Below are 23,616 nucleotides of genomic sequence, written 5' to 3' on the forward strand. Positions count from 1 at the left end.
AGCTAATGTACTGTGAAGATATAAGAAGAATGTAAATAACACTGCAAATATTACAAATTTATTATGTACATTGATTGGGAGGCCTTTTGGAGAGGTTGTGTTCTTTACTGACTCTGAAAAGCTATGGCTTAAACAGAGGACACCTTAAAGATAGGCAAGAAGAATTAACAATATAAATGTAATTTTAAAAGCTGATTAGCTTAAAGAGGAGATAAATGGGAAATAATACTGTAGACGTATACGTATTGTTTGACAAAATTTAATTAAATAATGATTCTTTATCCTTTTTCACAATTCAAGAACATGCAGGCATGCAATTAAATTGAAAGTTTGTAACTTTAGAAAGTTTAAAAGAAAATACTTCTTCATGTAAGCTAGTGTCTCAGATTCCCCTTCAGTGAAATAGGACAGTATTTTTCCTCCATCTCCAGCAAATATTTGAATTTTTCTGAGTTCTTAAATACTAGTTGTTGTATAAGTTAAAATTAGTTATGCAAAGGAACACAGAATTGAATAGAGTGCAATAACTTTTCTATAGCATTTTTGACATAGTAGATGCTAAAAGACATCTTCCATAGAAGTATTAATACTGACTTTAAAAACACAGAAGAGCTAGTTTTTATGGTTCCTGTAGTTGATTGTGTTCACGGTGAATTATTTGCAGATGAAGAGAACCTAATCAATTATCTTTCCTTACAAATCAGATCTCAAAAATGATATTTAGAAATTCGGCCTTACACTGCTAATTCATGCAGAACATAAATATATAGTTATATTCCTACAAATTTAAACAAGCAGCGGTAACAGACCTGGGCAATGAGATGATAGATTGTGGAACTCAGACCCAGCACCCAGGGTGAAGTCAAAACTCGGGGTTTCTGAGGTCTGGAATGGAGTATGACTTTTGCAGAGTGAAATATAAAGGTAGGGGAGAGAATGAATTCTAGCACACTTCCCTCCCTTCTTCATGAACCGTGAACTGTGTAACTCATTTCTAGGTGGAAGTGTTCATGAATCAATGAGAAGAAAATAGTTCTTGGTCTTGCATACTCTAAGCTTGTCTTTTACTCACTAGGAAGAAATATGTTAGTTTGAATTTAAGTAAAATAAATTCAAACTTAAAAGTAATTTTTGTTGAGTTTTATTAAAAGAGGTGCCAAGAAAATGCACTATCAAAGTCTGTCTTTTCAAAGTACATCCACTGAATGGGAACCATATAAGCGTGAAAAGACCTTAGAGGAAATGTTAGTCAGGTGTTTTATTTTCTGGTTGATGGCCACCTAGGAGAAGCAGTAAAATAATCATTGTAGTGCGGATTACAAAGTATGTCATATTGCACCTCACTGTAAATATCACTTTAATTTTTTATGGCACAAATTATTTGTAAGTTTATTTTATATACTGCATAGGACTTAAATGTCACTGGATCTAAAACCTTTATCCGGGAAGCTCATTAGTTGAGCTGTCTGCGTTTGTGTATCTGCCATCAGCATCTGGTGAGAGGGCTGCTGCTGACCCTGCCAGACTTGGGTCATGAGGTCAGCAGGTCTCATTTATTATTCAAAATTGCTTTCTGACCTTTTATCAGCTAGGTCAAAGAATGCTGCATTCTCCTTGGTCGAATTTTATAGTGAAATCAGTATCACGCACAGATAATAAAATTACCAATTCACGTGAATCTCATTCCTCCCTCTCCAAAAATGTACTCAGTTTGAGGTTGAAGAAGTTGGAAGAGTTGTCTGTACAAACATGTCAGCTTCAAGATCATGAAGGTGCCTTGTCATCCTTGTGAAATAACCCACGTAGCTTCACATCTAGCTCATGATTAGATTGTGCATCTGCTTTCTGCTGCTGTGGTACAGAGGCAGCCAAAGGCAGAGCTCTGTAGTTAACAGATGACCTCTCATTTTTATCACTCCCATACTTTTGCAGAGTTACCTATTAACAGTTTCAATTTCTGACATGTTTTCACTGGTAACGGTATCTTCTACCTTCAGTTGCACATGTGTATCAGTTGCATATGGGAGAACTTAGAAGCACGGTAAAGCAAAAAAAGTCAATAAATACGAAAACGTTTTCTTGGAGATGATAACAAAATCTGGAAATAAAGAACATTGAGTCCAAAATATTTTTGGATTTGAGATGTGATCTAGATCTACGAAGTCACTGACCAGCATGATTTTAGTCCAAACAGAATCCAGAAGCACCCTGGCAAAATTCGGAAGAACTGATGATCTGAAATTCTAATTCTGTGATGGTTAAAATAGAAAGCATAAATGACATTGCAGCATGAAGCATATTTTGGGAATATGCTAAACACTAAAGTTTGAAGGGAAAATTAGCCATCAGATCTTAACTAGCCATACTACAGTATGGAAAATTGGAAACCAAAAATGGCAGATTGATTCTTAAAGGGAGCTGTGCAGTTCAGCCTTATCCCTCTGGAATGATTTCATCCTTTTTAAAAGAAGGAGCCAAAGGTCACATTGGTCTTGCCCTTGAAGCAGACAATATGAGATGTCAGCTTGTGCTTTCTGACACTGCATATGATGAATAACCTTGATGTAGTAATAAACAAATAACCTATATTAATGTTTAGAAGCACAGTGAAGTATTAATGCAATATATACTTCAACAATGTATTGCAAATATACTGCTTTCAGAGAAGTGGATTTCCTTTAGTAATACTGTCCTAAATTTATGGTTTCTTAAATGTTGCTGTAAAATACATTCATTAAGTAACAGAATGTGTATGTATCTTAAATATGATGAATCATATGTACCTAAATGAAGAAAATTGCTATTAACAAGTAGTGATAAATTAAAATTTTATTTAAAAAAACCTGAACATCTGTATTCATGTAGGTACTCAAATTATTGTAAATACTGTATTTCTAGTGTTTCAAATATCTGTAGTCAATCACATTTGTAAATGCAGCTGTCACTAATTAGTATTCAGTAAGGTTATCAGCTCTTTTTTGGTCTTTCTAGTAGAAGAGAAAAAAAAATGTGTACTGGTAAGGTGTGCATAACATTTGGTTGGTATGAAGTGTTTTCTTCTAATGATGTAAGCTGAAAGTCTGCTTATTGTGGGGAGAGTTGTACCACGGTGCAGTAGTCCTTCTAATAAATTCCTTAGCTTTAGGAACAGTCTTGTACTCATTACAGTCTTGATGGCACATTAAGGGTTTTTGTGGTTGGGTTGTTTTTAAGTGAAAGTTAAACAAAGCCATTTGTTATTAATGAAATGCAGGATAGTATTTAGCCCTGTGCAGAGTGTTTGAAGTGCAGACTTTCTCTTGTTCGTAAGTAATGTCTGTATCTTGCAGGTATTCTGTAATTTTGTACAGCATACTTGTTGGCTTCTACCTACAAGTAACCTATTTTTAGTATAAATGAGCTGTGTGGAGATTTCTCAGTGTTCCCTCTGAATCTTTGAGAGACATGGCCGTATGCTGCCATATGCAAGTTAACCCCAGGTCCTGTTCTAGCCTTTATTGTCATACAGACAAACAAAAAAATTATGGTGCAATAAATATACATTGTTGTTTGTTTGAGAAACACTTACTGTCTTAATATTTGTGAAATGCTCTAGCACATATCCCAGTGTACTTTAGAAAGTGAAAAAAGGCATTTATCATTCCTCCTTATGCATGTTATGAATGTTACATGTTCATGAAAGATTTGCAGATGTGTGCACAGAAGGGACCAAGTTTGCATTTCATAGTATCATAAAAATGCTTCAAAGGTTCTTGAATTTAGGCTCAAGAAATGTGGAGAATGCCATCCAATTGCTGGATGAAAGAAAGCAATACTGCTAGTTAAAGTGAGAAGCAACTCGACAATAATACTTGCAGACATATAATGAGTAGAAAAATACATAGAAAAGAGTACTTAACAGATTAATGAGAAAATAAATTTCATCTTCCTTTTTTAACAAACATTTAACTGGTGAGAGATTGACTTGTTATTACAAGTGAACAAAGAGAAAGGAGAACCCCTCTACTGTCTTTACACTGAGTGGTAAGTGAAGCTCCCTGAGAAGTCACAGGTAAAGAAAATAAATATGTATCCAAAAGAGGGTGCAGTCTCAAAGAAACCAATAAAAAAATCTGTTCTTTAGCAGGTGACATTGTTAGAATAAAAAATAAGACAAGAAGGAAAGTGAGCCCTGCCTGTTCATTTGCACTCTGTATCTGTCTTCATGAGCTAGAACAAATCAAATCAATTGTTCTCCTAAACCACATTTTCGCTTTCCTTTAGCTCTGAATCAGTAATTTTCTGGGAATGGAACCTGAAGTGGCAGCTGTATATGCAACTATAAAAGTGTCAGGTAGATAGAGGTAGTGTGTTTTACAACGATACAGTATGGTAAATACTGCTGTGATCCCAGGTTTTTAATACTGAATTTAATATTTCCCATTGTAAGAACTATTTAAATCTGTTCTTTAGCCTTTCATATTTTCCAGGACAAATAGTGTCTCTAAGTTAATACCCCTAGGTACTAATGCCTTACACAGCTGTAGATCTGTTTGCACCCTCTTGAAGTCCAGTAGGCCACATGCACTGTAGGTAATTTTTCACATACTGCCACAAGAATTCTTGCAATTCTGTAGCAATGTAAAAATGTGGAGCTCTCTCGCCAGAGGTAGGCTGTTCTCCTCTGGAAGAAGCATTGGGTTATGGGAGCAGTTTATGGCTAGAGGTCCACCTGCATTTGTCATTTGTGATAAAGCATGTGCAAAGACTGGGGTGCCTGTAAGCTTCAGTGGGCTCTGTGTGTTTAATTAACAACTGAAAGCAGCTATACTGTGGTGCTACAGCTGTGCAGTCTCAAATCACTGGAATAAATAGTCTGAAGCTCTATTTTGAAGCTTAGAATTTACTTGGGTTATTTTGGAAAGGATTAAGCAGATTCCTGTGTGCCAGTTATAAGTGAACTTGTCTTCTGTTCTTTTGAATGTAGTTATGGAAATTCATCTTACTTTTACAGTATCTGTTCTAATCCTTTTCACGTACCCGTTAGAATTTCTACACTGCTTGCTTCAGCTCGGTCACCTTGGCTAAACTCAGATCGTGGTAAATCAAGAACAGCTCTATTGGTTTTTATAAAAGTGCACCTAGTCAACACAGAGGTGAAAAAGGGAGTGAGCATTCTGTGATTTATTTTACAAGACTGCTGTGTTTTCTGTTAATTATGCTACAGCCATTGCACAGTGCTTTTGAAACTGCAGTCAAGGTCCTGCTGCACATTTGTACCTTTTTTGTGCAGGAGCCCTTTTGGCATTTCCACTTCACTCATCTTACAAGCTGGAGTGCAACCTTCAGTGATCTCCTGAACTGGCAGTTTTGTATCCTGAAACACTAAATTTGTTTTTATCCTTCCATATGAACAAGAATATATATGACTGTCCCTAGATTCACCTCTGAATGTGCAGACAAGTTGGTAGTTGAAAGGAAATAGGAACAGAAACAAATCAAGCAGTAAAAGAGACGAATACCAGCAATACAATTTGAAGTATCTGCAGCAGACAGGTAGGACACTTCCTTCCATATGGAATTTCTTGTTGAGGACTGGATAATTTCCAAATAGTCAGTGTATACGTACCTTTTCTAGGTGTGAATTGGAATATAGATGTACACAAATAAACAATACCCTAGTGCACTTAAGTTTCAGAATACCTAAATAAAGATATTCCAGATACTTTTGACAATGTATATTACAAAAAGCAACAGAAATGTTTGTTTTCAGAACTAACAAGAAGCTAATGATCAGACATTAATGAAAAATCAAATTCTAATCAGTGATTTGGCTACTGTGGTAATACAAATACAGCCAGTGAATGTAATGTTTCACTAACCCTCATAATTTTATGGCAAATCTTACGGTATCTTGTGTGTTTCTTTCCCAAAAGTTCCAGTTCATATGGTAAAGTGATAGTATGCAATTATTGCTATAAGCAAATTACTCTTCCTGAGGATTAAAGGCTCAACACCCCAAAAGGCTAACACTTGAAAAAAAAAACAAAAAACCAAAACAAGTTAAAAAATAACGTAAAGAAAACTTTTTTCTTCTTCTCTTTTTTGCTTTTTTAACCTCATACCTCTGGGAGCTTCAGTCCTTTGCTGAAAGTGAGCAATACCAAAACTGGTGACAGACTTTTAAGTTTGGCAGCATTGAGCAGCATCCTCCTGTTACATTTGACCAACCTTATTTAAGCAAAGTGCAGTGAATTTGACATTTTGAAATATCCTGCCACTTCTCCATCTAGATAATTTCTGCCTCACACATACACAGCACTTGAATGCATCAAAGAGATCATGGAAGAGCTCACACGTGTTACTCCTTGGCTCTTTGTCCCACCATGGTCCCTAACTCCAGTAAGAGCATGGTCCTGTACAATGTCTCACCTGGCAAGGCAGATCTACTGCACTTTTTGGACCCATGCTTTTTAGTTCTTCACACGTGTACTTTCACACAGCCTCTGGAGCACAAAGACAGTTGTCAGTCAGTCTTGGAAGTGCCTGTGGTGTCTGTCTTGCCTCTTTATTGCCTGTCTCGAAGGGAGGCTCCAGGCTCTTGTTCCCTTACAGATAGGTCTTGCTGATGGCCTGAAGGATGGGGCTGAGTGTAGGTGGAGTGAAGGTGCAGTATTTGGCAGGGGTCATCTTTTACCCATTAAGTACTTCACAGATTCTTGCTTATGTACTCATATGAGGGAGTGACACATTTGTTTTCTGTGGTGCTTAAAGTGGAGAGTCTGTTTCCCAAACCTGTGTCTGTTTTGTGGTAACTGGAGCAGATGATCCACATTAATTACCAATATAATTATGTACCATCCAGCAGTTTGACAAGCACCTTTCTGATACTTATACATAGCAAGAGGTATTGCTTATTAATTCAAGAAATAGCAAAGCCCAAATTTTGTTCTAAATTGGATCAGGAGAATAACTGCTTTGATCTAAATCTGTCTTAAATCTAAACTCATGCTTCTGTAACACAGCCCAGAATTATTGTCCTTATATACAAAACTGATTTCCAGCTACAAAAAAACAAAGGGGACAGCAACCCCTAGTAACTGGTGCTTGGGAAGAAATACAAAATTGTAGTGTGAGATGTTAGTTTGATGCCCTAAGCACCAATTCACTACAAATCTTAGCCAAGTAACTGGAAATCATTAATTAAATCCTGTGCAGCCAAGAATCATGCATAATGTAACACAATCACTGTGAACAGTCCACTCCTGATCATTTAAATTTCCTTCTTGCTCTTACAGACATGAGGAGCTTGTATTTGAAGTAGTCCCTGATGAGATTTTGCCGTTACATCCTTGGAGAATGTCCTTGTGCATATTTATAGAACAAAGTAGAAGGATTACCTATGTGTGTTTTTTGCTTTTAGGGTACTAAATGCATTAATATAAAAAATACATACCTTGGTACAATATGACTTTTGACTCTATGGAAAATAAAGGCCCTAATGCTCTAAGCCTTTAAGTAATCACAGTCTGATTGGGTCATGTTCATAAGATACCCACTTTTAAATTGAATATGCAATTCCCTGTGAAAAGTACGATTTCCATATCTTCCATTAATTTTTATGAAGAGGATTTTAGTAAGCAGCCCACTCTAAAGGGCAATGTTATTTCTAATCCATTGTCATGTTAGGGGTGAGAATAGATAGGTTACTCCATCAACACTGCTAATGTTCAAAAAGGCAATTTATTTAAAGGATGGGCACAGGAGGAGAAGGAAGTGGAGTTCACAAATTAAAAACTGCACAGCAGTTTCACTGCAAAGCATCTACTAGTCATAGAGTACTATCCAATTAATCCATTACTCTTAGAAGAGGAATCCTTGTATATCCAGGTACAATCCTTGCCAAATATCTGGACACAATCATAGGCTTTTAGGATTACAAGTAACATAATAAAGGATAATGATCAAAAATTAAGCACACCAATACAGAATGCTTGGGTTAACTGGACTTGCCATGTGCACTGTAAGGCAGCAGACTGTTAGGTTTAAAGTGAGATTAAGGAGTTGTGTAACCTGCAATTATGCTGGTTTTCATTAAAAAAATAAGATGATTTGGCTCAGTAGGGTCCTTCCTTATATTTACCTCTGTTTAATTGGATTTGGAACTGCTTAAACATCTTTGAGTTGAAGCTTATAAGAAGATGATCCCAGCTGTTTTTCAAAGCTTAAGACAGCAGGCAGACAACATGATCATGTCAAGACTCATACTAAAGCCTTAATCCTACTTTTTCATCAACTAGTACTACAGCTGAGTCTTTAACCTTCTAAGTAATAAATGTGCTTTGGATCTCTCATAATACATTTGCTGTCATATGTTATTCTCTGATAATAGTAATTTTTGCTTCCTTTCTAAAGAGTACTTTAAAGAATAGTCTCTATCTATCTGAATTTGGTGAGCTTTAGTGTAAGCCTGTATTTTCAGTCCTTTTAAAAATACTACTTAAAAACTTGAATGTATTGAAGTCTGTTGTTCTCTATGGGAGCAAGGCAATGCATTGATATGTAGCTCACATTGCTGTAATGAATAATCAACTATATTGGTAACTGTTTTTCATTGTACATGAATTAATAGATCAAATACGTTTTATTTTCAATAAGAAAGAAATGAGAACAACTTTAGTTTCATTCAGGTCTTTTTCCTAGGAGCTGTCCCCATGACCAAAAGAAAATTTTCCAAATTTCCAACCTCAAAACTTGCATTATTTTGTGACAGCGCATTATTTACTTTAATAATCCTAGGGTTGAATAGAGATTAAATGTTCTAATGAGTAATTCCTGTATCTGTAAGTAGTGCACATACAATCATCTCTGCTTTTTCTTTTTCTTTCCTTACTTTTCTTTTTTTCTTCTTTTTCTTTTTCTCTTTCTCTTTCTTTTCCTCTTTCTCCTTCTCTGTCGGGTAGTGCTCCGATTTGTCCTGGTGACACAGGGCTGCCAGCAGGAAAGCAAGCGTAGTTAATGCTCAGCTGCTCAAACCAGTCAAGCAAGCTAGCAAGTCCCAGCTGTGCTACTTGATGTTTTTTGATTGCACCTAGTCCTCAATCTGTGAACTGTTTTCTGGACTTAGATTCATCAAGCTCTGCCGCTTTAAAAACTCATGCAGGCAGGCATCCTAGGATATGCCATTATAAGCTGCTGCCAGGGGATCTTCTAGGAGATAAATGGAATCTGTGTGAAGTAAATTAGTGTGAACCAGTCAATCTGTGCGTCAGCCTTGAGCCACATCCATGGGTAACTAGCTTGCTGACTGAAAAGTCCACTGTCTTTTGCCTATCAGAGATCTCAGCCACCAGGAAGCAGTCCTATACAACATTAGTTTCTTGGAATAATGCCTGTTTGACCAGCTAGTGAAACTCTTCAGTATACAGTTCTGTACTCCTTGAGTTTACTTATTGCTTACAATTGAACTGAAAATCTTTTAAAGTCAGATAACATTGTAACAGTAGGGAGCATCACAGAAATGTCTTGGAAATAAGTACTTCCACTTTCCTACAGCAGCCATTCAGCAGAGTCATGCTGTGCTGCAGTTGGCTTTACCTCGCTATCAGTAATACATCTCCAAGGCCGTAATGCAAAAGAATAACAATAATCTGGCCAGAAGAGGTTAATAAAGACTCTCTGTGTATTTTTTTTTCCATGGATTAAGCTATTTGGACAGCTTTGATCGAGAGATGGGAAGACTATACAAGCTGTAACACTCATATTATGCACAGGGATGTGTCAGTGTCATAACTGTGCTGCACACTTTTGTTTTGGTTTGGTTTTAAAAGCAAATTGAGGCAATCTACAGCAAGAATTTCTCTGTAGAAAGGCACTTAACCAGAATCCTCTGCAAGCTTCCTGATTAATGATTTTATACTTGAATACCAAATCAATCTACTGTCATGAAAATAATAATGTCAATACTATCAACTATGCAATTTTAAAAAGAGGAAGTATTTCTTTGTTGGTTTTGTAGGTGCTACTGATACTGATAGAATTCACATCTGCACTGTGTGCTCTCCCGCACCATTGGTCTCATGTACAGAAACCAGGGGAAGTTTTGTTGTATTTCTTTAGAGAAAGGTTCATCATCCTTGCTGCTTGGTGGTCAGACACTGGAGCAGGCTCCCCAGAGAAGTGGTAACAGCACCAAACCTGACAGAGCTCAACAAGAGTTTGGATAATACTTTCAGGCACAGGGTAGGATTCTTGGGGATGGTGCTGTGCAGGGCAGGGAGTTGGACTTGGTGATCCTTGTGGGGCCCTTCCATCTCAGCATATTCTGTGATGTTTTTAGAAATTTAGATAGGCGAGGAAATGTTACGTACTTCAATTGAGAAAGAAACTGATGATCTAGTAACTAACAGATTTCGGCTTTCTTTACTAATCCTGTAACTGTTTTTTCTTCCTTGTTGTCTCCCAGTTATTGGTTGGAAAAAAAAAAGAGAGAGGGATAAATAATGTTGATCAAATAATCCAGTCTAACATCATGTTTGATCAAAAGACACACTTAGGGAAATTGGAAAAGAGAAATTTAGGCTTTCTAGCCAGAGAGGGCATTGAGAAGAAGAAACAGCATATAAAAATAGGAGAATTAATAAAAGGCAGCTTCCTTTTTTAAATCCGCCTGAGTTTTACAGAAGCTTGTGCTTCAGAGCTGTGCGGTAGATGCTGTGTGGAATTTTATGGGAAAGTATTTTATTTCTTGCAGCAGAACCCACAGAGACAAATTTAACTAGTTAGGTGTTATATAATATATACTACACAGAATACATGGATAGAATCTGGTATAAATCACAACTAAGATCAAGACAACTGCTTTAAAATTGAGTGAATGTTTCATTGCACTAATGAAACAAAAATGGGATGTCCTTTGAGGGCATAATTTGTTACACGCCATTATATTTTAGTTGAGAGAAGTCCCTCTGGGTGAATAAAACTTCAAGGTATGTTGGGAAAGGAATCACTGAAAATTTCAGGTTTTCTGTCTGGAGGAATGCTGCCCTCATAGATATAAGGAGAGAGGAAAATGGACTTTCAGGGGTTTTTTTGATATATTAAGACCTTTCTCACATACAGAAGGAAAAAATGTTCTTTAGTTGCAATTCACCTGGCAAGTGGCATGAGCTCTGTTTGCATGTGCCTTCAAAGTGCAAGAGCCAGCTCAGGCTTCCCAGGCACGTGGGTTGGTTGTTCTGCAAACTGAGCTCTGCCGTGTCGTATAGGTCCTACTTCTGCATTCATTGTAATGGATTCAAGTTACAGGACCTTCCAGTTTCACTAGTTCCATATTGGCTTATTTCAACTTCCATATGCTGCAGCATTCACTTCAGAATAATAATGTGTTTCTCTAGGTTAACATCTTCATCTTTCTTTTCAAAAATAAAAATGTAATGAAAACTGCACCAGTGTGATATTTAATCATCAGAAGATAACAACCGGCTATTCTCAATTAAATGACAACTACATACTCTGCAGATCTTTTCAAATGACGCCAAAAATTCTGAAATGACCAGCAACTGATGTCTTCTGTCAGTGAGGTGAATTAGCGGTTTATAGGGCCTGAGAAATGGTCCAGGAAAAAAATCGGGTTCATTTCAATAAGGATGAGAACAGGGATCTAGACTGAGGTAGGATTAATCTCCTGCAAAGAGACAGGGTGGGGAAGAAAAAGCAAAGTAACAGCTTCTCAGGAAAGAATCTGGATCACAAGCTGAGCATGAGTCAACAGCATTCCTGATGTGGCAACAAAGGCAAGCACCATAAAAGGGAGTCTCACCCAGAAAACCTGTGCAGTTATCCTGGAGCTGTGCTCAGCACTGGTGCGTCAAGGGCGTGTCCCCACCCAGCCAGACTCCTGCCTGGCTCCATCTGAGCTCCATCTGAGCAGGGGCACCTCCGTGTCCTCCTTTCCTGTGTCTCTGGGACTGGGGGCAGTGCTGCTGATACTTCTCTTGGCAGCTCATGAGTATGTTCTGCATTTCTTGTAATGCTCATGAAATAATCTGACCCTTGTAGTTTGGCTGGAAATACATGGAAAAAGCTAAGTAGATAGGACCTTTCAGTCTGGAAACGAGCTAAAACAAAGGATTTCAGCCACAGGGGTCATGGGGAGAGTGTGCAGGGCTCGTACCTGTGCCTTTTCTGAAACAAGAAGTTGCACACTAAGCCAACAGGGACTAGGCAGACAAACAAAATGAGATGCCTTCCTATGTGATAAAACTACAGAGTTTGCTATGTCAGAGTGAGTTAGGGTGTAGGATGTTAAAGATGCAAAAATTCCACATTTAAGGAAAAACTGGAGAAGTTCGTGAAACAGAAATCTACCGTGAGTTATCACAAGAGGGGGGAAAATTGTTTGTAATTCCTTAAGTTTCAAATTGGACTTTAGGAGAAATTTCTGGTGAAGAATTATTTTATGGTTGTTGGACTCTTACACTGGTATTTTTTAGTCTCAGCAAATATGTCTCTTCTTATGCTTTTCACTATATTTTTATGATATCTATGAAATGTGCTTTTAAAATAGTACTCAAAGCATTTATTGCTCCATCAAGCTTCTTAGATATAATACAGTAAGTGCCTGTAGAAGCCATGCAGCTCAGAAGTGGCACTGCAGCACAATTGTTTTATCCATTTACAAAAATAAATACTAGCATTTTGTTTCCCTTTACAGCTTTTTTTGTCATGCAGTTTTATTTAGATTCTGGTTGCTTTCTATTCCATACTGGACCTTAAATATATTTATCACCTGTATCCTCTCTTGCTATTATCTTCGAATGAAAAATAATTTTTGTTACCCTATCCAGTTGTTTTGAATGACAAATAAGTTCTTGTTTTCTCTGCAGACAGTCTTTAGGTTACCACCTTACCAATAACACAGGTGTCTTATTAGAAAATGTTAAATGGTTTTTTCACCTGTGTTATGCAAACTTCTTTCTCCAGTGTGTCTGCCCTTTGAAAATTGGTATGCAGAGCATGTTATTTAGACTTCAGTGTAGGATATTTCCAGAGTGCAACAAGGCTTTTCAGAGTTTCGATCAAATGTGTGGAAATAAATGACAGTGATGAGTTGTTGCTGTATTTAGTGATTAGGCTATTTTCACAAAGAACAGCTTCAACAGTTTGTTCAAAGACTGTTCTTTAAAGATTGATCACCAGTCTGTGTTATCTTTATGGAAATTATTTGTTTTTATTGTGTGGAATTGTTTGAAATATTTTGAAACTAGATACATAAATGTTTTATTAAATACTATGATCTTACGGCATTCCTTTACTGTTCTAAATCCCGTATCTATTTTAATGACTTTTTCTGTTTCAATAATGTAAGAGAATGGGTATCAAGTTCAGTAAACAAGTCCTAAGAGCTCATAAAGATGCATCAGAAAAAAATTCTACAATTCTCAAGATTGATCCTGTACAATGAAGATTTATGTTGTCTTTATATGCTAAGTTCAAGGTCATTTGCTTCAATGAAATATGTTCTTTTACCTTATCTCCATGCTTACAAAGGTAATAGCTGCTGTCCATGTAACAATGGAAATTACACTGCACTAAATAGAAAGAAAATGTTACTGGAGTTATAAAATAAGAAATGGTTTTTAAGTTTCCTACGACTCAGATTTGGGGCTCATTTATACTGTATTTATGTCACTTTGACTACGGAGATTACCTTTCAAAGGGAAGCAAAAGTAATTTTAAGGTCCATTTAAACCCAAAGTAGGACAGAGTATCTTCTGAATAAAGATGACACTGTTTATGTTTAAATAACTTAAATTCCATCAGCGTCCTCAGTATAAGCAATTCAGAACACTGTTTCTCCTATTGATATCTGTACATAAAATCCTATTCCCCTAAGGGAACATGCAGTAAAGTAGGTGCTAGTGCTGAGATGTTTTTATATTTTTCCTTGATTACATAATGCCATTTTTACTTTCACTCTTTATTTGGGCCAGACTGTACTTTCCTTATTTTTAACTTTTCAATTCCCTTTGTTCTTCTATGATATTTTTAAGAAACCTTTCTTTTCCAATTGAGCATATAACGTGATGTTTTAGAAAAGAAAGATCTGAAGGTCTCTGCCTTGGTCCCTTTCTTGCTCACTGCATACACTCATTATGTAACTTCATAAACCAGGGTCTTGTGAAGTTTATTTGCCTGGGTTTTGTCTAGGGAGGTGTGTGTGCTTCTGAGCAGGTGACAGGGCTGAGGGAGACTTCCCTTACTTGCACCAGTGACCCATCCCAGCCTGTCCCAGCCTGTCTCCTGGTTTTCTGAAACAAGCACTTCCCTCCCTTCACTCACACCTGCTGAACTGCCTTCTTCAACAGCTGTTTTGACATAAGTCCTCCAGAGTTCTGTCTCTCTGTCCCCATGAAAATCCTTTCCACCCCTGCTTTCCACTCACTTTAAACTGTTCCTGATGACCAGCTATTACTGTGAGTGTTTCATGCTTTTTGGTGTTTTTCAGCTCTATCAGCTCTGCCTGTCATTTCTTCTCATTTTTTGTCTTTCTTGGCTTTTAATGACTCCATCCTCTCCAAAATTTCCCCAAATCTCTGCAATATCTATTCAGAGACATCAACTGGAAATCCTCCTGCTTTGTCCAAGCATCTTGCCCTCCTGTCTTGGTTTCTTTCTTGTTCACTTCACGCCTTCCTCCTGAGGTACCTCATCTGTGCATAGACCTGCTTCTAGTTGTGTTTTAGTTGTTATGCTCTGAGTTACTTCTCAGTTGAATCTGGTACCTTCACTAAGAACACTGCTCCGTGCTGTGTTGTAAAATCCAGCAGGTCAGTCGAAATTATCTGACTTGTGCTGCCGTGGCCCGGGAAGGAGCAGAGCACTTGAGCAGGTTTGTCCTGGTCCCATGCAAGGCAGTTGGAACTCCAGCACAGAGTTCCAGTAAGGGAATTCTCTGCCAGCTCCTACCTGGGACTGATGCTGGTGCTGTGGAAGTGTCTTCCCTCTTTGGCTCCCTATGAGAGTTCTTTACTGGTTGAAAGTACACAGTTTGTTTTGAAAGGCTGGTTCTGAATTTCTGGTCACTGCTATGAGACCAAAACAGACAGGTCTTGTGATTTTATGCTTTCTCTCCAAAGGCATAGCTGTACTTCTTGTTTTCTCACTTTCCTCACAGGATACTCTCTTGGAAATTTTCCTATTGTTCTACTTCAGAGTACTTCTGACTTTTAAATTCATGCAGCTGTAGACTCAATCTATCACTCAGCACAGTGGAGCTGACTCCACTGTAGGAAGAGCTGTCTGAGAAAAAAATGTTCTAAAAATTTGGCACAAAATTATTTTGTTTTAAATATAATACGAATACTTGTATATTCCAATTTTTCTGTTTTGAAGGGGGAATCTTCAGTTAGTCTATTGAAAATCATTTAAATATTTAAATAAAAAATCAGAGAAAAGAACAGATATCTTTAAAGACATTTCTTACTTCACATATCATAGCTTTTTTATGTGTGAACAAGAACATTTGTTATTTGTTACTGTAATTGTCCTTCAATGTCAACTCACCCCGTGCACGTTACCATGTCAACACTTCCTGCTTTACCTGGACAAGGTTTTATGTACTGATTTGTTTCTCTCCAAAGCAAATATTTTAATCAAAACTTACTGGTTTTTTGTTTTTTCAGGTGAAATGCATGGTGTCGCTATCATAGATCTTATTATTTATTATGTTTTAATATTACATTTTCAAAGTTCTGATTCCACAATAGTCTTGAAACCCTGATTGCTTCAGACAGACTCTGTTGCAGGAGTCAAGAATGATGGAACCTTTTGGTGACCTGGGATCAATAGCTGCAAACTCTTGGAAAGCACAGAGCGCTGAAGTGGAATATGTGTCTTTTGAGCTCCTCATGTCTGCATACTGCCCTGAGGCCTTGTTGGTTCATTCGTAATCTTGGAGAATTTAAATAGGTGCTTGAATTACATAATCCTTCAGCAAATATTCATTTGGTCTAAAAAAAAAAATCCATCAAAATTTATAAGGGAATTTCCTCTTTTGAAAAGAAGACAGAAGAACACTGAGATTGTGCATAGCCACTGGTATCCTCATCCCCCTGGAAGTTTGGAACTTTGCTTGGTTTTTTAGATACTGCAAAAAAAAGAAACGTTTTCTAGCCACTGCTCTTTTTCTAGGAAATAGGATCAGCTAAGAGTTTTAACAGGACAGAAAAATTGAGATCTAGGCTTAACTGTGCTGTTCCTTGATAATTGTACTTTATCTTCAAGCTGTGTTTGTGGCTCCATATGGAGATATGAAGCAGAAGAGAGGGAAATGGACTTTGACAAGGGAAATACCTCTCTTCTGCTCAGGAAAAGTTATGTGGGATCTGTTCAAAAGCTAAGGGAATTAGAAAGTCATATATAGACAAGTAATGTTTCCCTGAAAATATTTGTATGCTCTGAAATGAAAATGGTTTTAGCGATTAAGTAAAACATGTAACCAAATTTGGTAATCTTTAAACTGCAACTCAGTCTGGGTTTCACTGCACTTCGGAATTACTGCTAATTTTTGTACACATTCCAGCTTGTTGTATACAACATATTTTCATCTTAAAGTAAACACTATTTCTCTCCCTCCAGAATGACTCCAGTAATTACAAAACCATCTAATTTATCTTTTATGTTCTTTACTGCCTTCTTTGGTTAAACAGACAAGCATTTTTTTATGACTTCTAAATTATTTTATTATTTGAGGATTCTGTAAGTAAAAGCTGGTTTTCTAGTTCAAAGGGGCCTCATTTAAGATGTTGCCTCAAACTTCACGCTGCATAAATTCTTGTCTATAGATTTTTCAACTGTCCTGTGCTTACATATAAGCAGTTTGAGTTTTTGGGTTTTTTTCAATCTATTACTTGTTTCTACAAATTATGTCTTCAGCATTGAAAGCTCTGCAGAAAATCAGGAAGTGTTGGTTTTTGCATACATTACATTTCTCCCTCCCTGTGTTTTTATTCTTTATTGCTCTAGTCAGTGTGCTGAAGCATGACAAGAGCTCCAACTCGGCAAACTTCCAAGATGTGGAGGATACGCCTGACAGATGTGTCTTGGAAGAGTGTGAGAGTCCAGGTGAGAGGTGTTTAAAGACAGCCACCAACTATCAAGTGATAAATCTGACACAGCTTTTGGGTCACAAAAAAAAGCACATTGTAATGCTGTTTCCTTTTTAGCAGCTGCAATGTCAAATTAATGGTCACCTCCAGGGGTCACGGTGTGGAGCTGTTATCCTTTCCTCTTTTATCAGGAATTCAGGTCTTAGAAAGGATAAAGGCTTTATGACCAAAAAGAAAGCTGACACTACTAGTTCATTATGATTACTTTTGGACTACACTGCTTACTTAATATATGTACAACGTCTGACCCTTTGAAGGTAGCGTGAGATTATGAAAAATTAGAAGTACTGTATATACTGCAGCTGAATGCAGCAGCGGACACTCAAACACCGTATCTCTGGAGGAAAGCAAATTGGTGGCATTAAATAGCTTGAATCTTTCCCTTAAATCAGCTCACAATCTTTATTTCATTTTAATGACTCTTAACATTGATTCAGCTAAATACAGGAACATCCATAAAGTGCATCCTTTTTGGTAACCGAAAGATTTATCTTCATGTAGTTTCATTATCTTTCTCGTTATGGAACATCTACGAAATTTATTAAATGAATCCCAAAAGGAAACAATTAAATATAAATTGTATCAAGTCACAGCTGATTAAAAACATTCTGTGCGACTAAATACTAAGATCTTTTAAGCAAACTGTGAGCTTGACCCATATACACTACACACATAACCTGCACATAGCCCTCATTAGTGAAAGAGTTAAACGTCTTTCTTCACTTGGTATTTTCCTTCCCTGCTTTATCTCGTTTCTCTGTACCCTCCTGCATCTTTGTGTGCTGATCCGTGTATCATATTTTTGATTCATCGTCTCTGCGGCCTGTCAGCTTAGTTAAGAGATTTCCAAATCTTGCAGCCTGTGCTGACAGGGGGCAGCTGCCAACAGTCCCCTGATCCTTCCCCAAGGAACACTGCTGAGATTTAATTTTCAGTCAAAGGGTGCAGTCTGAAATCCATGTCAGGTCCCCTAAGTCATCTCAGAACCCGGATAGGACCCATGTCTGGGGGATTATATTTCAGCACACTCCACTCTTCCAAGATTCCTTGGGAGTTCAACTACTGTCATATACCTGATTTGAACTACATTCCCTTTTCATCTTTTCCAGAGAAATGAACACCAGTATATGTTACAATAATTGAAACCAATGAATTGTAAATCTCTATTCATTTTAAAGCCACACGGACTTGGATTCAATGTTGTCCAGCAGAAACCAGCATGAGATTTAGAAAGAAATAGATAATCTACTCAGAGAGGAGCCAAGTTTGACAATATGTAGTGTTTAGTATCTCCTTCAGAAACTGTCTGTAGTCCCTTCAACAGTAATTATGGGCCAAAATATGGATTGTCCAAGATTTGATCAGTTTTGAAGTGAGGAAGGATTAAAGCAAGGTGGCACTAAAGAACATGTTGAGGGGAGAATGAATGTACCTTGAAGATAACACTAATTTTAACCTTAAATTAATTCTCTCTGGCAAAGTGTACCTGTTTGGATGGGAACTTACATACCCACTTCTGCTCTCTGCATATCTATATGAAGTAATGGAAAGAATAAAAGCCTGTCAGGAGGTGAATATTGACTGGCAAAAATACATGTTGATAAAGCATCCAAACTTAAAAACTGAATTCCAATCAGTCCATCTGACATCATTAAACTAGTAATAAACAATGAATTGCTCTGGCTTTTGTTTCTGTCCATTCCTGCATTTTAAGACATCTTGTCTTATAGGTCTGAAAACCTCAGGAGATTTCACTACTGGTCTCACTGCTTTCCACTGAGAATTTGTGGCTTGGTTGTCATGGAGACATCGTATTTCTCCAAGAATTGCTCATATTGATCCGTGGACAGGCGTAAATGGCCAGGCGAATGTGAGGAGTAAAGGGGGTTGGGCAGTACTATAAAATGACCAGAGGTTATGGGTCGGAAATAAGCTCATAGCAAACACTTAGGTAAAGAGAAAGAAACAGTTTCATTTTGTTTCAGGGTTTCATTTTTGCACTTTATGCCATTGTCTTCTTTCACTATAGACTGAAAGAAACTTGTTAGTCACTTGTCATGTCAGATCTTTGGTGCTTGTCCTGACACAGCTGTCAGCCTTCCAGCTCTGTGCAGTTCAGGGACACACAACAAAGAGCTAGGAACATGAATTATTTATTGCTCCTTGTGCGGATGAAATTCTGTGATAAGAAATTAAGACACTTCTGACAGAAGTGCTTGTTTGAAAGGAAAGATTTGGTAACACAATACATTTACTTAAAGCTTACCATTTACTTTCAGTAGCAAACATTGAAACAATAATATGACATTCAGTTGGCTATGATTTTCTCAGGTGCTTTACCTTTGAATCATGGAACCTGAGAATGCTTGGGAAGTCAGCATTTGGTTTGGTGAAACCTGTGACTTTAGAATCTCTCTCATGCATATTCAAAGTCCAGGCAACCTTACAAACTTAATTTATAAGTTTTTATTAATTAATCTATAATGAGTCTCTTGTGCTTCACTTACAAGAAGTTGTCATAGGTGCAAAAGTGATGTTAAGAAATATATTTATTTTATTATCTCTTCTGATGAGGAAAAGGTGAAAATATGACAATATACCTGGAAGGAATTCCAACCATTCCTAGAAAAGGTTCTTTATTACAACTTCTACCAGATTCAGGATGGCTGCAGAGCAGCCATTAACACATTTGTCTGTGTGTTGTGTTTTTCACTGGTGAAAGGTGCAGTCTCTGTCCTTGACATTAGAATGAGCTTTATTTTCAAAGTAATCTTTATTTTAAAAATCACATAAAGCTTACTCTGTTAGTTTTACTTTCACATTTTCTGTGGCTGCACATGTTCTCACTGCTCTGGGTGTGGGCCTCCAGCAATTGTAGGAGGCATATCCTCAGATGAATAGCAGGAATCCATTTGACTACCCAAGACACCAATCCAAGATTTACCTGTGATTTCTTGTGTTCAATGTGTGATCTGAACTACTTTTAGATAGGTAATGAAACCCCTCAACCTGCACTTTTCTCTTGGATAATTCCCAGTAAACACTTTTCACATGTGATGGACACAGGTAAATACCAGACTGCAGTTTCTTGTCTAAGTGAAATGGATTTTAGTTGCTCCCTTCATGTGGCTACAGGCTGCCATTATCTGTGATAGTGGCTCATGTCTATTTTAGGCCCCACACAGAGGAGATGCTGGGCTTCTCTCCCAGATGCCTAATAGTAGGTTTATCACTGCCATTTTCCCCCACATGCTGAGGACTACTCCTGTTTGACATGCAAAGCCTTAGCTTTTCAAACTTGTCTCTGCTCTGGCCTTGAACGTAATAATCAGATAGGAATTGCAACAGTTTTCTGTAGAACTTGACTTTTAATCATATCAATCCCCCATAAAGAATTCACTATCGCTTAAAGTGCTTCTTTCTTTCAAGAAATATTCCCAGCAGTTTTCCATTTTACCAGACAAGTTTTCTGCATTTAAAGAAACTGAGAAAGAGGCTGAAAGTGAGTGTCCATGGATATGTTAGTTAGACTTCTAGGTCTGAGCTGTTCACCTGAGTTTTCTTGTACAAACGGTGGAAATTTTACGCCCCCAGATGCAGATCGTCGTGGCCAAAGGGAATTGCTTGAGATGGTTCCTAAGGGGATTGAAAATACTCTGAATCTTGTTAGTCAAAATCTGAGGATTGTAGTAGGACTAAGCACAACTTGAGGTGTCATAGCTTTCATATGTGGGGCAGTCCCACTAAGGAGGGTTCTGCAAGTGCAGCTCCTGTGGGAAAAAGGAACAGATTTGAACAGAAGTCACAAGAAACAATGTAGATGCAGATGCCTCTTCCCTCTTATTTTCCCCAAAATACACATTGCAGTAGAGTAGGAAATAGACTATTACTTCACTTGACAATAGAGGGAAACTGAGCCTCACTAATGGAAGATTGAATTTGAAGCTGTAGATGGAAAATAACAGTGTTTTCCATCTTTTAGATAGAAAACACGTAAATGGTAAAAACCCTGTACACTTACAGCCTTAAGTATCAGTCTCTGCCTGAATCCTTGCCTAGTCCCTTCTGCAGCTCATGATCTCTCCCATCCCTTCATTCCAAAACCATTGCACATATTAAATTTTCTTTCTCTTCAATTTTTCACTTTTCAGGACAGAATGTAATTCTGGGTGTGTAACAGATAATCGGGAAAATCCGAGCAGTTTTTGCAGTCTTGCTTAATTGCTTGTCCTGTTTGGACCTTGGCACAGAGATGGGAAAGGTCTCTGTCCCTGAAATACAGTCTGTGAGAGGCAGAACTGCAGTGAATAGAAATGAAAATGTATGAACAACAGCAGATTCTTATTAGCCGCACTGTGCTTAAAAATACAGCAGTAAAAGTGTGATTATCTTGTTGTCAGGCAAGTTATAATTACTGCATCAAACACTCACTCACCAGCTCAAAGTTCTGTCCACTGAAGAGTGTTTTTTAAGTCAGCATTGTGTCTCTATGGCTGTTGATCAGAACACAGGCAGAATGTAAAAGTAAATATTCAGTAGATTTCCAGGTACAAAGCACCCTAGAAAATCAAAATTTTTTGTTTGCATCCTCGTGAAAAGCAGGAGGCAATAAACGAGGACTGACTTGGGAATGGGGTGTTGGAGGCTGTTTCTGGTGAGGATGCATGCAGCAGGAAGAGGATGCAATGTAGGGCCAGCCCACTGGTCACAGGCACTGATGGCCATGGGACTGTGTATAAAATGTCAGTGCCCAGGAATTACTCCAGAAAGAAGTTCTGGAATTTCCAGTGTAAGCATGGATGAATGCATCATAATGTCACTGCAGTAGGTGTAGTGTCATATCCTGTCAGTGTTCTGGGTTACTAGAATCATGACTCTATGTTTTGGTTTGATTTGTGGTTTTTTTTGTTTTCTTTCAGTTTTGTTTTTTTAAGAGCAAATTAAACTGTTAACTCAGAAGATTGCATAATAATCATCTAGAAAATGTGTGTGTCTCTGTGTCTATGATACAGATAGAAAGATCATAGATGATAGGATAAATTTACAAGATACTCATGAGACTGGGATAAAAGGTGTGGTACCTGTTTGAGCAGTGTTTCTAATGCAAGTAATTAAAATTAAGGTTTTAAATATTACCATACATCAAATTAAAAGAAACCACAAAGGTAAAAGTTGGTGATTGAAAGCTTTTCTGTGGAATTCTAAAAAGCCTTGACAATGTGACTTATTACTTCTGTTTACAGGCCTTGTAGGATTATTTCTGCTAAGAGAAAATATATATCATTTCATGATTATTTTTCCAGAGGAAACATAAAAATACTTTTAATTTAAAATAGAAATTACTTTTCTGCTGATCCACTGGAGCGTTTTCCTTTAAAACAAAACAAACAAAAAAATAGAAGCAGAGGACTGCAGGAAAAGAGTTTTGAGGAGTGCCATACATTCTCTTGAGCTGTCTTAGGTTCCATACTGCTTCTTGTGGTATATCAGTTGCAATGTGAATGGTCTTCTGGAGGTAGATTTCTGGATCTTTTAACACTAACATGAGGGTGCTGAAAGCTTTTATTCCATTACAAATTATAGAGTTTGTTACTCTATAAAAAGACTGTAAAATAACATATATTTTAGTAACAGTCTCAGCTATTACCTCAAATTGTAAAATCATTGAGCCTCAAACTGTAAATCATTAAGAAATCATACATTTCTTTTCCAGATGACATGAAGCCACATCCCTGGATATCTAAGGTGTGCTCCTGTAAGGTGTGTTAGAAAAACCCTGCTGAGACAAAAGAAATAGAAGATGTAGAAGGACAACCAAGGACCATATGTGGTGTGGTGGACATGAAATGGCTTTTTGTATTTATTCTGGTACCTTTAACAATTCATTTTCAGAAGAAATACCTTCTGTAAGATCAGCTGCTTTTGGCTGATTTACTGGCTTCAATTCACACTTCCATCACTGATAGATTTACATGTATTCAACTAAATTTTGGTAGTTTTGATATAGAAAATATCAGCTCTTTATTTTTAGGTGTCATTCACTTGTTTATGTAGTGATCCTGAATCTTTACAACTTTGATTGCCATTAAACAATTATATCAATTTTAGTATTGTTTTTACATACATCAAGTTTAAGTTTTTCTCTCTTCTTGCTTCTGACTTTTCTTACCAATAGCATTTTAACACTGAGAAAAACCAAATGCATTTCAAATAATTAGAATATTTGTTTTCACTGAAAAGAGAAATTCACTATTTGAATTAAACATGGAATATTTAGAAATAAATAAAATACAAAGAATGTTCTGTGCACAGGAGAGGATGGGAAATTGATAACAAATCTGGTCATGTCTAGGATGTAAAGTTTCCTTTTCTCTAAATACTACCATTACCATCATCTGTAGAAATGCAGTACCAGTATGGAACTGGAGAAGCCCTTGGAGTCCTCTTCTGAAATTATACACTTCAC

General features: G+C 37.2%; 1 protein-coding gene across 3 annotated transcripts in view; it reads left to right on the forward strand.

Annotated features, from left to right (window-relative positions):
• WDR72 (WD repeat domain 72) overlaps positions 1–23,275 on the forward strand; it is a 103,078-nt gene extending 79,803 nt beyond the window's left edge. The window contains exons 19-20 of one of the 3 annotated variants that reach the window (XM_032123221.1): positions 17,008–17,106; positions 22,864–23,275. In XM_032123221.1, the coding sequence (XP_031979112.1) occupies positions 17,008–17,106; positions 22,864–22,919 (155 nt within the window). In that variant the 3' untranslated portion in view covers positions 22,920–23,275. Of the gene's footprint in view, positions 1–17,007; positions 17,107–22,863 lie in introns of those variants that run through there. The other 2 variants (XM_032123223.1, XM_032123222.1) reach the window with 2 other exon arrangements.
• The last annotated feature ends 341 nt before the right edge of the window (positions 23,276–23,616 follow it).

This window comes from Corvus moneduloides, chromosome 13 (assembly GCF_009650955.1).
Source record: "Corvus moneduloides isolate bCorMon1 chromosome 13, bCorMon1.pri, whole genome shotgun sequence".
NCBI classification, from domain to species: Eukaryota; Metazoa; Chordata; class Aves; order Passeriformes; family Corvidae; genus Corvus; species Corvus moneduloides.